Raw genomic sequence first — 13,251 nt, forward strand, 5'->3', positions numbered from 1 at the left:
TTTTGCATTGTCTGATGGTCTTCACATCCAGTTCAAATTTTTCCTGTTTCTACTCCTGTTACATTAAAAAAACCCCACAACTTGACTGAAGATCTGAGGCATTGTGTTTTGAAATACCAGTGCCAAGGACATATTCTGGAACTTAAGGCTGTGTCCTAAAACATGCTCCTCTTGCTCTGAAGTGGTATGCATAAACAAAACATGAGACAGGAGCATAGAATTCATTAGATGAATAGCTACTACAAAAGCTGTTTCTGGGTTAATACTTTTAACCTGTGTGGAATTCTATTTCTGTTTTTATATGTAGGGTAGAATACGGTAAGGCATGCTTCATGTTAGCAATGCTGCTGTAGGCAAAACCTGGTAGGCAGTTGTTTTTTTTATCTGCAGGCAATTAAAGTCTCTTGTAATCAGCTTCCTAAGTCAGGGCCCAAACAGTTTTTCTAAGTGGTGTTTATATGTTTGTGAGACTTGTACTTAGTCTTCATAAGATGCCATTAAGATTGTATAATATAAATGGTGTCTGTAAATACTGTTTTGCAGTCTGATATAGCCATTACCTTTTCTTATCTGCAGGTGTGTGTTTTCAGCACAGCATGGCTGTGGTCATCCACTTGCAAGGTCTTCCGATTGTGGTGGGGACCATGGACTTCTCTGGATTGACCATTCCTGATGGGGGCGTGCATATTGTAGGGGGTGAACTGGGTGAGGCTTTCATTGTTTTACCATGATGAAGACACAAGGCTTGCACACATGATACCAGATGGTATAAGTAAAAGGTCAAACCTAAATATTGCAGAGCCATGAAAACCTTACGTGCAAAATGTGATTGAACTTAGTTCATGACAGTTTCAAAATGGGTACACAGATTTGCTAGCAGTTTTGGAACACTGTCTGGTGCTGGAGTGAATGGCAGAATCAGCCTTTCTGGAATTGACTGTAAACCTGTTTTGGCATAGAAAAACTGCTTATATTGCTATACGTGAAGGGAACAAATCAAACTTCTGTCTTGTTGCTTGAATAGGAACTGCAGTTCAAATCTTGGAGCTGCCTTCAGTATACCAGTTTGATTATACCTGTGCTGCATCTCTGGTGAACACAGGACAACCTCTTGCTAGTTGCTTTTACTCCCTGGTTTTGCCAGTACTTTTTATTAACCCACTAACTGTCCTACCATGTCATCCTGCAGAATCACCAGTGATATAGAATGCCTCATAGGAATTGAACAGAAAGCTTACCGTCCAGAATAAAACTTAATACTATTTTGCATTGAAAACTTGTATTTATGCAAATGGTTAAATTTTACCATGTTTCTTTATCAAGTCAGGGATCTATGGTTTTTCATGGGGTGCCTCTTTTTTCTTTTTTTCCCCTCTATTGTGCTCTGCTGGCGGGGTGGAAGGGAGGGAAATCCCTGGGTTTGGCACAGATACACTAAAGAATGAAGGAGGTAAGAGTGAATTGTGGAAGTTAGTTGCCTTTCTTCTGAGCTGCTTATGAAGTACTGAATTGAGACTGTACACAGTTTGGAAGTGGGACTGATGTAAACGCAGGGGCTTTGGCGTGCTAGTATGTAGGAAACTTTAATTATACTTACCAGTGATTTTTGAAAATAGTGTTTGCAAAGGTAAGTAAGGCTTTGAAAAAGGCTGCAGTAATTCTACAGTTTCCAGAGAGAAAACAATAGAGGCTGTTATTTATTAGTGAAAGAGAAAGTTTGCCATTAACTGCTTGGTTTTGCTCTATATGACAATGTGAAAGATTTCTCCAGTTTCCAGAGGAACCCTTTTCTGTTGGAACTTAGTGATGTGCCAGGTTTGGGGCTTAGCACTGACAGAGCCGAAAACTGAAGAGTAAGAATGGTTACAGTTGTTGGTATACAGGACCCACACTGTTAGCAGTGTAGAAAGGTTGGTTTAAAATACAACAATCACGAGCGCTGAAGGAATCAGTTTTAATGTAAGCATGTTCTCCTCTGCATTGCCCTAATATAAATGTGTCTTCCTGATTGGTGCATGACTGGTGAGTGTCTGAATAGCTTGAATAGTCTTTAAAAGCTAGATTACTTCATGGTGACTTCTATGGGGAAGAGAAGGCTCTCCCTTTTAAACAACAGATGTGTACTTCCAGTGATGTAGATTTAGAAATATTTTCTGTTGGAAGTAGTGACTTGTCTAAATCCTGGATTATTTGTTCCTGAAACAAGTTAATTCTCATAATGGAATAAGAAGTTTTGGAGAAAAGCTGTATAGCTTTGGGGGTAAGTGTAGTAACTACCCCTTGTTTTAATCGTGGTCTTAGGCATTTGAGAAAAATGGATTCCCAGTTACTGAAGCGAATAGCCTGCTTGTGTGTTGGTTTAGTTACCAAGTTACTGTAAATTAATTTTCTACTGAGGAAAACTTTAGAAGAGATGTTAAAGTGAAGTGTTCTTATTTCCAAGTTGTAGCTATGACTGTGTCTGATTAGTCTGGGGTTGTTTGTTAAACATCTGTTTTGATGTAGTTCAAGGTTTTTAAATAGTCCTTGCAGGAGAACACGGAGCTGAAACATAAAATATCAAAGCAGAGGCAGTCCCCTGTGGTGGGTGCTTTCTTTCTGAGAAACCAAGTTCTCCGTGTGGTCAAGGTCATGCTGGTGAAATGTGATGGACTTTCGTGTTGCCTGTTGGCCTTGTTTGTGGACAGCTATGTGATGGCTCCCAGTGAAGACTGTATCATATGGTTTCAGACTTGCTCAAAGGCTGTGTATTTCAGGGTAGAATTGTTGAGATCGTCTTTCTTTCTGTAACTTATCTTGTGTAATACTCTACCAGGTATGTATCTGCCTGAGGAAGTTGTTCCTGAAACTAGCTGCAAATGAAGACAGCATGCTTTGCGAGGGGGCATGCTGAGTGTAGGGACTGCTGGATCAAGTTAAATCCAGTTGCAGAATGTGAGGGAGAACCCAAAGCAGCTCAAGTTTCATAACTTGGGAGGGGAGAGGAAGGAGGACTTTGCGGGAGGGGGCAGTGATACAAGATTTTTGCCCATACAATTTCTTCTTTCTTCCAACTTTCTAATCAGCTGCTTTGTAACAAGCTTGGCCAAGTTAGTGAAGTGCAGTATGTGTGTGCTCTGACAAATGCTGGTTTTCAGCTGACTAGCTGTAAAGTAGACAGAGTTCAGGGTTTTTTTCACAGAATTTGCAGCCTCTGTAAATATGGCTGAATGGCTTTTGCTGTTTTTTCACATTTCCCTTTAGTTGTGATATTCATAGTTTTTTAACATTTGAATGAAACTGTAGGAAGGCCTTCCTCACCAAATTGTTTATAGAAACTGTATTGCATGAGATCCTGTTACTGAAGTCGGGAGGTGTGTATGTTCCTCTTCAGCCTCATGTAGGTTAGCTGGAATGATTCCTGTTCTTCCAAGATTGCAGCTGTTACCAAAGGGGACCACTGCAGAGAGTTTCAGTAATGCACTTCCAGTACCTCTAGGAGTACATTGTCTTTGTGTGTCCCTAGTTAGCAAAAAGGAAAAATAAGTTTACTAGGACAAGTGTCATCTTGCAGCTGTAATATATCCTGCAAGTGTTTAGCAGAATGTGTGTCTGCTCTATATTTAGAGGCATGAAATTCTATTGCTAGTATGAGAAAGTGATGTGTTAATGATGTAAATCTGCAGAGGCAGCAGTAGATGTTTGGGGTGTGGGTGGATAAATACTTAAAAAAGAAAATGTAGTTTGCACTTGATGCTTGGATTTCCAGGTTTTCGTTTTTTTATTCTTATCTATCAGAATGTAAAACGCCAACCATCCTTACTTTTCCTTAATTTCCTTCCCCTTCTTTCCCAATTAAAAGTTAAGGATGTGGTAGGTAAATTCCTCCTGCTCCAACCTCTAGCCATATTAGAAGGCAGTAATTCCTGGACTGATCCAGATCCATGCTGGGTACACTCATGGTTTGCTACCAGATACTCTAGAAAAGTAACTTGTGATGTTTCTCAGTTCCTAGGTGGCTAAAATATTTTTTTTCTTTTGGTGTGAATCACTGTGTTGTGAATTGAACTTACAGGCAATAGCATTTGGGTTTTTTTCCCCATACTGTTGGAGGCTGCTTTAATAGTAGTGAAGATAAGTCCAAAAGCAGTGCTTTAGAGGAAGACAGCAGATCATCTGGTAGAGAAGTTTCTTTGCAAGGTGGTTATGATAGTAGAGGTGGTGAGGGAGCCTCCGTGGCCAGCCCTTGACAGATGGTCTGGTTTAAAAAGTGTGTCAATGGAGTAGCTTTTCCTTGCGATAAAAACTTTATGACTTTCCTAAAGATCTTTGATTTCTGAACCACACTTGAACTTAGAGTAGTTCTTCATAAAATAATGATAATCCTTTTATATGTAGCTCGGTTGATACCACTGTTGGTTATGCATTGTGTGAACCAAAATGCTGTTGCTTATTTCTGTTGCCTTTTCATGTCTCCTTATTGTAGTGTATGATGAGAAGGTTTTTTAATTTATCTTGCATCCATTTTATACATCTTTAATTGAATCTTCAAGATATAGCCTTACTGTAAGGAGGACAGTATTGAATAAAACGTACTTGTATTTTTGGATTTTGTGAGCTTGAAGACTGCAGGAATGGGTTATAATTAGTGTCTTAAAATTTTGCAGAACAGCTGACAAAAATTTGGGGAAAATGGCTCCTGATCAGGCTTTCTGCTAAACGTACCTCGAGGGAAACTACTACTTTGAAAAAAATTCTTAAACCTTTATATTATATGTTAAAAACATATCTTAATGAAGAGTATTCTTATTTTCTGCTTAAAATGGTGGAGACATGGGAGGAAAGCAATGCAAATATGCAAGCGGTATATACAGTCTTCTCCAATTGATTAAAAAATCTACGTATATCTAACATCTTTGAACTCTGTTGCATTTGTAGTGATGAGGTGACATAGTATTCTTGAGTGTTTAACTAACATGGTAGCTGTTGAAAGATTTGTTACTGTGTTTGGGTTTGCCCACTTCATTTCTACTGGATTCCTTGTTTCCATTTAAAGCGGGAGGGAGGGAGAGAATATTATGAAACTTCTCAGTTGTTAATAAACATTGGGTTGCAGAGTTGTTAATTGTCCTGGAACTTGGACCAATGGACAGAGGTTGAGCTTCAGTGTTTTGTGGTCCAGTAGCTACAATTTCGAACACATCTTTTAAATGATTCTGCACACTGTCACTTGGGAACCCTTGTTTAAGAGATAATTGCCCCCATTACTTTCTGCAAACCAAAAATACAGAGGTCCAACATCTAGCTTTTGGGGATTATGGTGCATAAGCTTATTTTGTGTATGTCTTGATTAGTGATTGATATTTAATTGCATTTTTCAGGGGAATAAAATCAGCAGTGTTGATATTACAAAATGACAAAACATCCTCCGAATAGAAGAGGGATCAACTTTGAGGTGGGAGCCCAGTTGGAAGCCCGTGACAGATTAAAAAACTGGTATTTTTTTAAAACCATTCATATTGTATTAACTCTTAAGTCTTTAATATCTTAAACATTTTGTATTGGTACAGTATTTAGAGTCCTGGTCATTGGTTTGTAGGAAAGTAGTTAATTTATAAGAGTTTATAGACCAGTGGTTGAAATGGGCAATAGATGCTGATATGTTGTGCTGGTCCTTAAAAAGAAGTGTACTGGTGCTATCTGTGCCTGGGAAATAGGGCTACTCATAAATCTAGCGGGACTTCAGGCTCTGAATTCACACCATGTTCTGTGCTATATACAGATTGCAGAACAGACATCATGAAGAGAGAAATCCTTTGCAGTACCGAATACCCAGGGTAGTTCCTCACTGCTTCCTTTTGCATTGCTGTTGTGAATCCATAGGTTTTAAAGTCAGACTGAAATTGTTATGGCCTGTGCTCATTTGCCAGAGGTCAGCTTTAACTGGGTGAGGAAACACATTCCGCACCGAGAAGTCTGCTCTGGCGCAGAGAAGTCTTGCAGACTTCAGTTGTGAGGAAGAACGCTTTTCTTAATTAACCACTGCAGTAGGAAGGGGGAAAAGGGCCTAAAAGTTACTTGGGCTAGCTTTGAGACTTCTGAGAGTTCATTTTAGGAAGTTAGCTCAAAAATTAGCATTTAACAATGCTCAGTGAATGAGGCATACAGTAAAGATTGTTAGAGGCAAAGACTTCTTAAATACAGGAGTTAATATGTTTTTGTTAGCTTCTTAAGATACCTTCTCTCCTGAAATCAGCTACAGTTGATTTTTGTTTTAGAATATATGTGGGTTAGACATTGTACATTAGGATCTGGAACCTGCCAGCGCCTTAAGTGTGCAGAAGTCAGTGTTGAAAACCATCTGGACATCCCAGAAGGATGGAGCACTGCCTTAGATGGAGCAGACTTGTTCTAAAGCATCTTGGTTGCATGCAGAGTATTTCTCTAATTTCCAGGTACCAGGGGATTAGAACTATGAAAAAGAGTGAAACATAGCTCTTTGTGGAAAGAACGTGAAGTATCAACATTAAATCATACTTTGTTGTAATGTTGGCTTTCATGTGTAATCGAGATTTGTGTAGGTAGGGCTTTGATCTGAATCTGCATGCATCTTTTGTATTCTTGAGCTTTGTTCATGCAGTGAAAAAAGCCACATCTACAAAAATGAGACTTCTTAGCCTGCCTGTAATGTAGGGTTATTAAAGATGCAGTTTATTACAGACTGTGTCAGAGTAAGGCTAATAACTGACATCTGTGACTGTTACCATTCTGACATGCTTGGTCAACAGTGTCTCGAAGTATGCGTACAGCTCTTACATGGGAAAACTTGTGTGTGTGTGTAATTTGACACCTGCTGTACTTTCACACACCCCTTGGCTTAAATTTAAATTTTGAATATGCTGCATGTCCAAACTCAAGCCATGCTGTTTGTTTTCTAAATACACTTGATCTTAAATGACCTCTTTTATGCACGGTGTTTCTGTGAATCTTTGGTCTTGCAACTTAGTAACCAGCTCTCCAATTCTGAAAAGTTTTCTTTTGCTTGCTAAGCCTTTGAAACCAGGGTCAGAAAGTCCGTGTCTCCTTGACTGGTGATGTGTGTGTGTTTTTGTTTTCAGGGCTTGTGAACCAAAACTTTTAATAGCTCTAGGGGCATATTTTCTCTTCGCAATATCAGTAGTGACAGGCTGACACACCTCCCCAGGTGTGGATTTGTAGAGGACAGCAGGCTTTTTTCCTCTGCTACTTTCGCCTGCCACTGTGAACAGGACCATCTGGTGTGGTTATGATGTAGTCTTTTTGTGTGGATACAAAACTTCCCATTTGCTGATACTTGGTTTTCCCAGTATTGGACCTGCAGAGGCCTTTTTGTTGCTTTTGTTGTGATGCTGGCGCTTAAACATAAGCAGAAGTCTCTTGTTTGATCAGAGGGCTGGCAGTGAGTTCTTCTGTACTCACTACCAAACATACCAGTCAATTCATGGGCCAGTATTGCTTCTCAAATGACAGTAGTGTTTGGGAATGTATTTCATCTCAGAGCCCCATTTACCTGCCTTTCATGGCAGTGGCTTGTGCCCTGAAATGCTAGTTCAGGGCTTTCAGGTGTGTGGATGTGATGTCAACCCTATTGAAGAGGAAGATGGCTTGTGTAAGCCAGCAGAGTTGCCAACACAGTCCGCTCCTTGCCAAAGTGCATTTTGCATCTTCAGAGTTCTTATCAAAGATTACTTTATTGAATCTGGAATGGTAATTGGAAGTGCAATTCAGTTCCTGGTGCAGTTGTGTGTTACCTCATGGACTCAAACTCTGGGGAGTACAGTGAGTGCTTTTGGTGCTTGGCTTAGTTTTTAGCGCTTGGTTGATGCATCAAACCTGTCACGAAAGATTTGTGACAGTGTCTGACCTGAGGGCACTAAACGGGGAGAGCTCTGGCCATCAGGCGGTTCCTCCATGCGTGCTGAAAGGTTTCGTGGTACACAGAGTTCAGAGGATGGAGTAGTGAGACTGCTCCAGTAGCGCAGTCCTAAATGGAGAGATCCCAGAGAGGCTAGCTGTGACAGCGTACACGCACACACCATCCCAGCTGAATTGCATTCTTAAAACTTTTTACATTGAATCATTTAAACTTTTCAGTGCTGCCTAGCCCTTTTCAAGAAAGGATGACTGCACTGGATGCTTGCAGTAGGCAAATGATGACACCTCTTGTGTTACCTTACTGTAATGACACCTCTTCAAGTTCCCCTATTTGTTGTGTGAGTAAAATGGATTTTAAGATTTTTATTTTTTTTTTTATTCTGGCTGAGGCTCCTAAGTATTGAAAACAACATTGGTATTGTTATTGTGCTACTCTGTTAAGGTTTAGGTTGTCGGTCCCATGAGCTTAATTGCACATACTGTCAAAAATTTGTCTCAGTACTGAAAAAGATGAAACTCCATAGCTGTTGTTCTTCATAGTGCTGGTTCTCCTAGATGCTTCCTTTCTTCTCAGCGTTGCTCTGACTGTGTTAAGCTTGTCCCTGCCTAGCTCCAAGAGAGGGGGTTTACACTGTGGTGGTGTATAGGAAAGGAGAAGGGAAACAAAGTAGTCCAAGACTGAGATAGGAATTCCTTCAGTCAGCACTCTGATTCTGAATTTTCAGATATTTACCTCTTCCCAGAAGAGGATGGTTTTACACTTGTGTCTACAACAAACCCATTTTCATATTTGCTGTGGTCTGACAGCAGTAGTCTAAAGTTGCAAGTTATTGCTAACCCATCTGTGGAGAGTTACGCTGTTTGAGCTTTTGATTGTTGCTTGGGTTCTTACCAAAACTAATGCTAGGAGTTTTGGGCGTTATGAAGGTGTTCCCTTACTGTTTAGCCAGTGCAAAAAGCCTTGAAAGGTACAGGCTCTTAATTCCTTTTGAATTGAGCTGGAAAACTTTCCCAGTGTATTGCAAGAAGTTGTGTCTGATTTCAGTGTGTTCCAGTGTGATTTCAGTTTTATCACAGTGTGTTAGATAACTATTCAAATCAGTACCGTGTGAGGATTTCTTATACAGCATCACTTAACTGTTTTGAAAACCCATGGAGTCAGCTAAATGCTTCCTTTGTGATTTGGGGGAGGATGTGTTTGACCATCCCTGGACACATGGTAGTTGTACTCTCTTTCAGGCCTTAGTAAGGCTTTAGCTATTGGCCTTTCACTTTATGTATACTTCTGTAGTATGTTTTCTTGATAAACAAGTCTGAATTTCTCTTGTTACCTCTATCCCTTGGCATATTCACAGGCCTTTTGGTGCATGTGTGTGAATATGCTGTATTACTTGTCTTCTGTATTGATCTGTGAGGACTTGTGTCTCCTGATGTGGCGTGCTTGCTCAATGCTTTGAAGGCTAGGGTACAAATGCTGAAGGAAGGAAGCTTGCACTGTTGATGTGTGTTGCTCAGAGCTGTTGAGAACCTATGAACCTTTATTTTTTGTTTTGAAGTTGCTAGAGCTGTTTTGCATCTGAAAGGAAGGGTAGGGGCTGTCAGGGAGGGGGCTGTCAAAAGTTTGTGTATAGATCTAGTTCAGCTTCAAATAGGTTTACTGTTCCAGTCAAGAGCGCTGAACATATGTTTACTTGTTGGTTGCTTTGGAAAGAGATGATTTGTTCAGACATTTTATCCTGGAGCTGGCTGGGAGCTCCATTTCACCCACACTGGTTCTCAATCAGACTAAAATTTGGTCTTGTCAGTTATGTTTTTCTTGATAAATCAACATCTCTTCCTCATCAGGGAGTCTTTAGAAGGTGAGGTGAGATAGGTGCAGATGACACTGGTGCATGGTTCTGGGATGATGGTTTTGGTGGAGGAGGTTCTTGTTTTACTGGATACGAAGCAGGGAACAGTCTTGCATCATGGAGTTAGCTGGCTGTTGTCACTTAGGCTTGTCTTTCCCCAGCGGCAGAAAGTTAGTGGGTTGAGTTTGTTTTCCAGAGGTGGTTATCTGCATGGACTGGATTTTTAGCTAAATGTTGAGTCAGTACTCTGTCATTTTTATGTGCTTCCCTCTTGATCTTTGAGAATCTGAACAAGCCCTAGGCCCATTGCAACCCTGATGGCAAAAGTGTCCTTTTGTCTAGTCTCTTGTTTGGAGGACCTGGGAATCCCTGCTCCTGTTTTTGTTGCACTTTGTAGGGAACTGGATACTGATTTTTGGCATTACCTGTACTTGGATATCTCAGCAACAGCTTATCACTAAGAATAAACGATGTGTAGTAGAACTGTGTTGTTATATGTGGAAAGGCTATGAATATTACCTTCTCATGAACCTGTGTAGGGCAGTGCTTGGAGTTATATAAATATGAAATAACATTGACTGGCACACAGTTACTTCCTTCCTAGGAAGCTGGTAACCAGTTAGAGGTGTCCCTGCCATAAGTATCTCCCATTTGTTTTCCTCTCCTCCACAGCCTTTACTGTATGCCAATAATATATTGGGACGAACTGGTGGCATAGTTTGAGGCATGTGGCATTGTGTTAAACAGGGCCTTGGTCTGTGGTTGCAGTGTAAGTCTATAGTATGGCCTGTGTGTAGCTCTTCTTGAACAAGTCATAACTGGACATGTCTTAGATCTGCTGAATAGTATCAGTTGTAGGTAGCTTTTCATCTACATAGGATTGTAGAATGGAAGTCTGTGTTGCATTTCAGTCTTAATTCTGACAGGTCTGGGTTTTATTTTTAGCATCAGGCTTGATCCTTTCAAGATGCTTTTTTTTTTTTTTTTTTTTTTTTTTAGGCTTGTTCTATCTTTTTAAGTGTGATTTAACAGGTAAAGCATACTTGTGGATTTGGGCTTTTTTTCTTTGGCCCTTTGTTCAGGAATTCAGTGGGGCCTTGCCTTTCTTTCAAAAATAACCAAAAACGCTGAGAAGTGAAGATCTTTCTCTTGGCACTACTATTGCTGAGGGGAAAATATCAAAACGTCAATGCTTGAAATGTTATCTTCAGTTGGGATAGTGAAATATATTATTTTTCTGAAATATTTACTGAAGTTACAAATTACCAATGCAATTAAAGAAATACATAGGTTTTAAGGTCCTTGTGATTAGAAACAACTGAATTTGAGACTCGTCAGAATTCTTTACTTCTAATATACTGGGAGATTTTTATTTAAAAGTTATGGGACTTTGCAGATTAAATTTAAATTTTGAGAATCTAAAACTTAAATTAGGTTTAGTGTGTGTGCTAGACTTCTGCAGTTACACTGGGAAGATGATTCATGATGCATGTTGATGGATATCTGAGAGAAATGAGTGTGTTGACCTCCAGCTACTGCTGGTAAGAGGGAGCTAAAGCGGTCAGCTTTGTTACTGTGTAAAATTTCTAGGTGTAAGGAAGGCTTTTCTGACTTCTTGATCTGTAGTTACTTTTTTTTCCCACCTCAGACTACAACAACTCCTTTGTGGTTTCTTCTTCCCACAGCCAATGTTTGCCTTTGCTGTTCAGTTTTGGGATTCATCCTGTGCTGAGCTTATTCATTACAGTAGTATCTTTATTGCTTATACAAGTGATACATCAAATGTTAAGATTGTAGAAACCAGAGGTTGTTAGACTTAGTTACTCGGCTGCCCATCACACCTGATCAAGCAGGTCTTCAGATGTTTTGCTTTTGATCATGCAGGAGGCTCCATTTGTATAATGTTTTATATTGTAGTTAAGTGTCTGAGGCAGCTTACCTATTCTTAAATGAAGTATTTTAATCTACCTTTTGACCAGGTATCCAGCTCACATTGAAGAAATTGATTATGAAGAAGGAAAAGTACTTATCCATTTCAAACGCTGGAACCATAGATATGATGAATGGTTTTGTTGGGACAGTCCTTATTTGCGTCCCTTAGAGAAAATACAGTTAAGAAAAGAAGGATTACAGGAAGAGGAAGGTTGTGCAGTAAGTAAAAAATAGGGGACATCTGAGTGTGTAAGTTTTAATGTGCAGTTGTATGAATTATGACCATTAAAAGGCTTCACTGTTGCTGTGTTGCCTGCTGTACAAGTTTTATGATTTTAAATAATGGGAAAACTAATAATTTTGATGTTTTAATGAAGTTGTATGTTTCAGTAATTCTCAGATGAAAACACTTAACTACTGTCTTGTAGGGATTTCATATAAATGATCAGGTATTGGCATGCTGGTCTGATTGTCGCTTCTATCCAGCCAAAGTTACTTCTGTTAACAAAGATGGTAAGGAGTCACTTCTGGTTTTGTCATTCTTGTTAGTAATGCGTTTCTATATTGTTTTCTAACTTTTTTGTTTAGCTGGAGAGAGAGTGCAGCAGACAGAACTGTGAATACTTTTATTTTCAATTACATGTTTTAATCTGCCATCAACTTTTTTAACCAAACTTCTGATCCTTTTCATGAGATAGAAGAGCTTTCTGCTGGGATATCCAGTCAGTAATTGCTTTAACAATATATTTGGAAAAAGTTGTTTCTTCTTAAGTTTATTTTTGAGGGATGCATGTAACAGCAGTAGAACTAGCGTCAGAGCTGCAAAAACCCTTGACAAATAGGAGAGAGAAAGAAAAAAGAAACAAAAGGCACAGCAGTGCTGCTCCTTTTTGAATGTCGGTGAGGAACTATGAAGGACTTGTTCTTGTGCTGTGCTTTGTTTAGATTGACTATATGTTATAAGGTCAAGGAGAAGTCTGCGTAATTATCTACTGGAGTACTCCACTAAAAATATTTTGGGGTTTTGTGAGGAAAGTATATCTAAGGAGCAGTTCTAAGCTTAGACATGCACCTTTATGCTTACCTTAATTATTTTTGGTAACTTCACTGTTTCTCCCTTACCTGTCCTGTGATAAGACCTCTGCTGTTGAAGTTTTTGACAATGCAAATAAGGCAGCTTTTATCTAGAGCTAAATATGCAGCTAGAGTATTGGAGCTGTTAGCAAATGCTCTGTTAAGTAACGTCAGATCTTTAAGCCCTTATGCTTTATTTTCAAATTTTAGGTACATACACTGTGAAATTTTATGATGGTGTAGTTCAGACTGTCAAAAACATTCATGTCAAAGCTTTTTCCAAAGATCAGGTAAGTATTGTGTTCATGCTACTAGTGTATTCTAAAATTGACAATTAAGATGGCTAGATTTGATTAATTATAAAATAGGAAATGAATGAAATATTGCTATTGCTAACATACAATACCTCGGAAATAAAATCCGTTAAAAAGAAAAGGTTATACAAATCTTCATGGTATGATTAGCTAAGTGCCCAGGTTCATGTTGTTATGAATGCACCTGT

At 39.3% G+C, this 13,251-nt stretch overlaps 1 protein-coding gene across 8 annotated transcripts in view; it reads left to right on the plus strand.

The window, feature by feature from the left end:
- The window catches only part of PHF20 (PHD finger protein 20), a 71,944-nt gene that overhangs the window by 8,061 nt on the left and 50,632 nt on the right, over positions 1-13,251 (plus strand). For 7 of the 8 annotated variants that reach the window (XR_008734180.1, XM_055722402.1, XM_055722406.1 and 4 more), the window contains exons 5-9: positions 577-705; positions 5,361-5,475; positions 11,723-11,894; positions 12,104-12,188; positions 12,960-13,039. Coding sequence is in view for 7 of the 8 variants with exons in the window: in XM_055722402.1 (XP_055578377.1) it covers positions 5,393-5,475; positions 11,723-11,894; positions 12,104-12,188; positions 12,960-13,039 (420 nt within the window). In the remaining variant the exon portion in view is untranslated. The remainder of the gene's footprint in view (positions 1-576; positions 706-5,360; positions 5,476-11,722; positions 11,895-12,103; positions 12,189-12,959; positions 13,040-13,251) is intronic. The other variant, XM_055722404.1, reaches the window with a different exon arrangement.

Source organism: Falco cherrug, chromosome 10 (assembly GCF_023634085.1).
Source record: "Falco cherrug isolate bFalChe1 chromosome 10, bFalChe1.pri, whole genome shotgun sequence".
Taxonomy (NCBI): Eukaryota; Metazoa; Chordata; class Aves; order Falconiformes; family Falconidae; genus Falco; species Falco cherrug.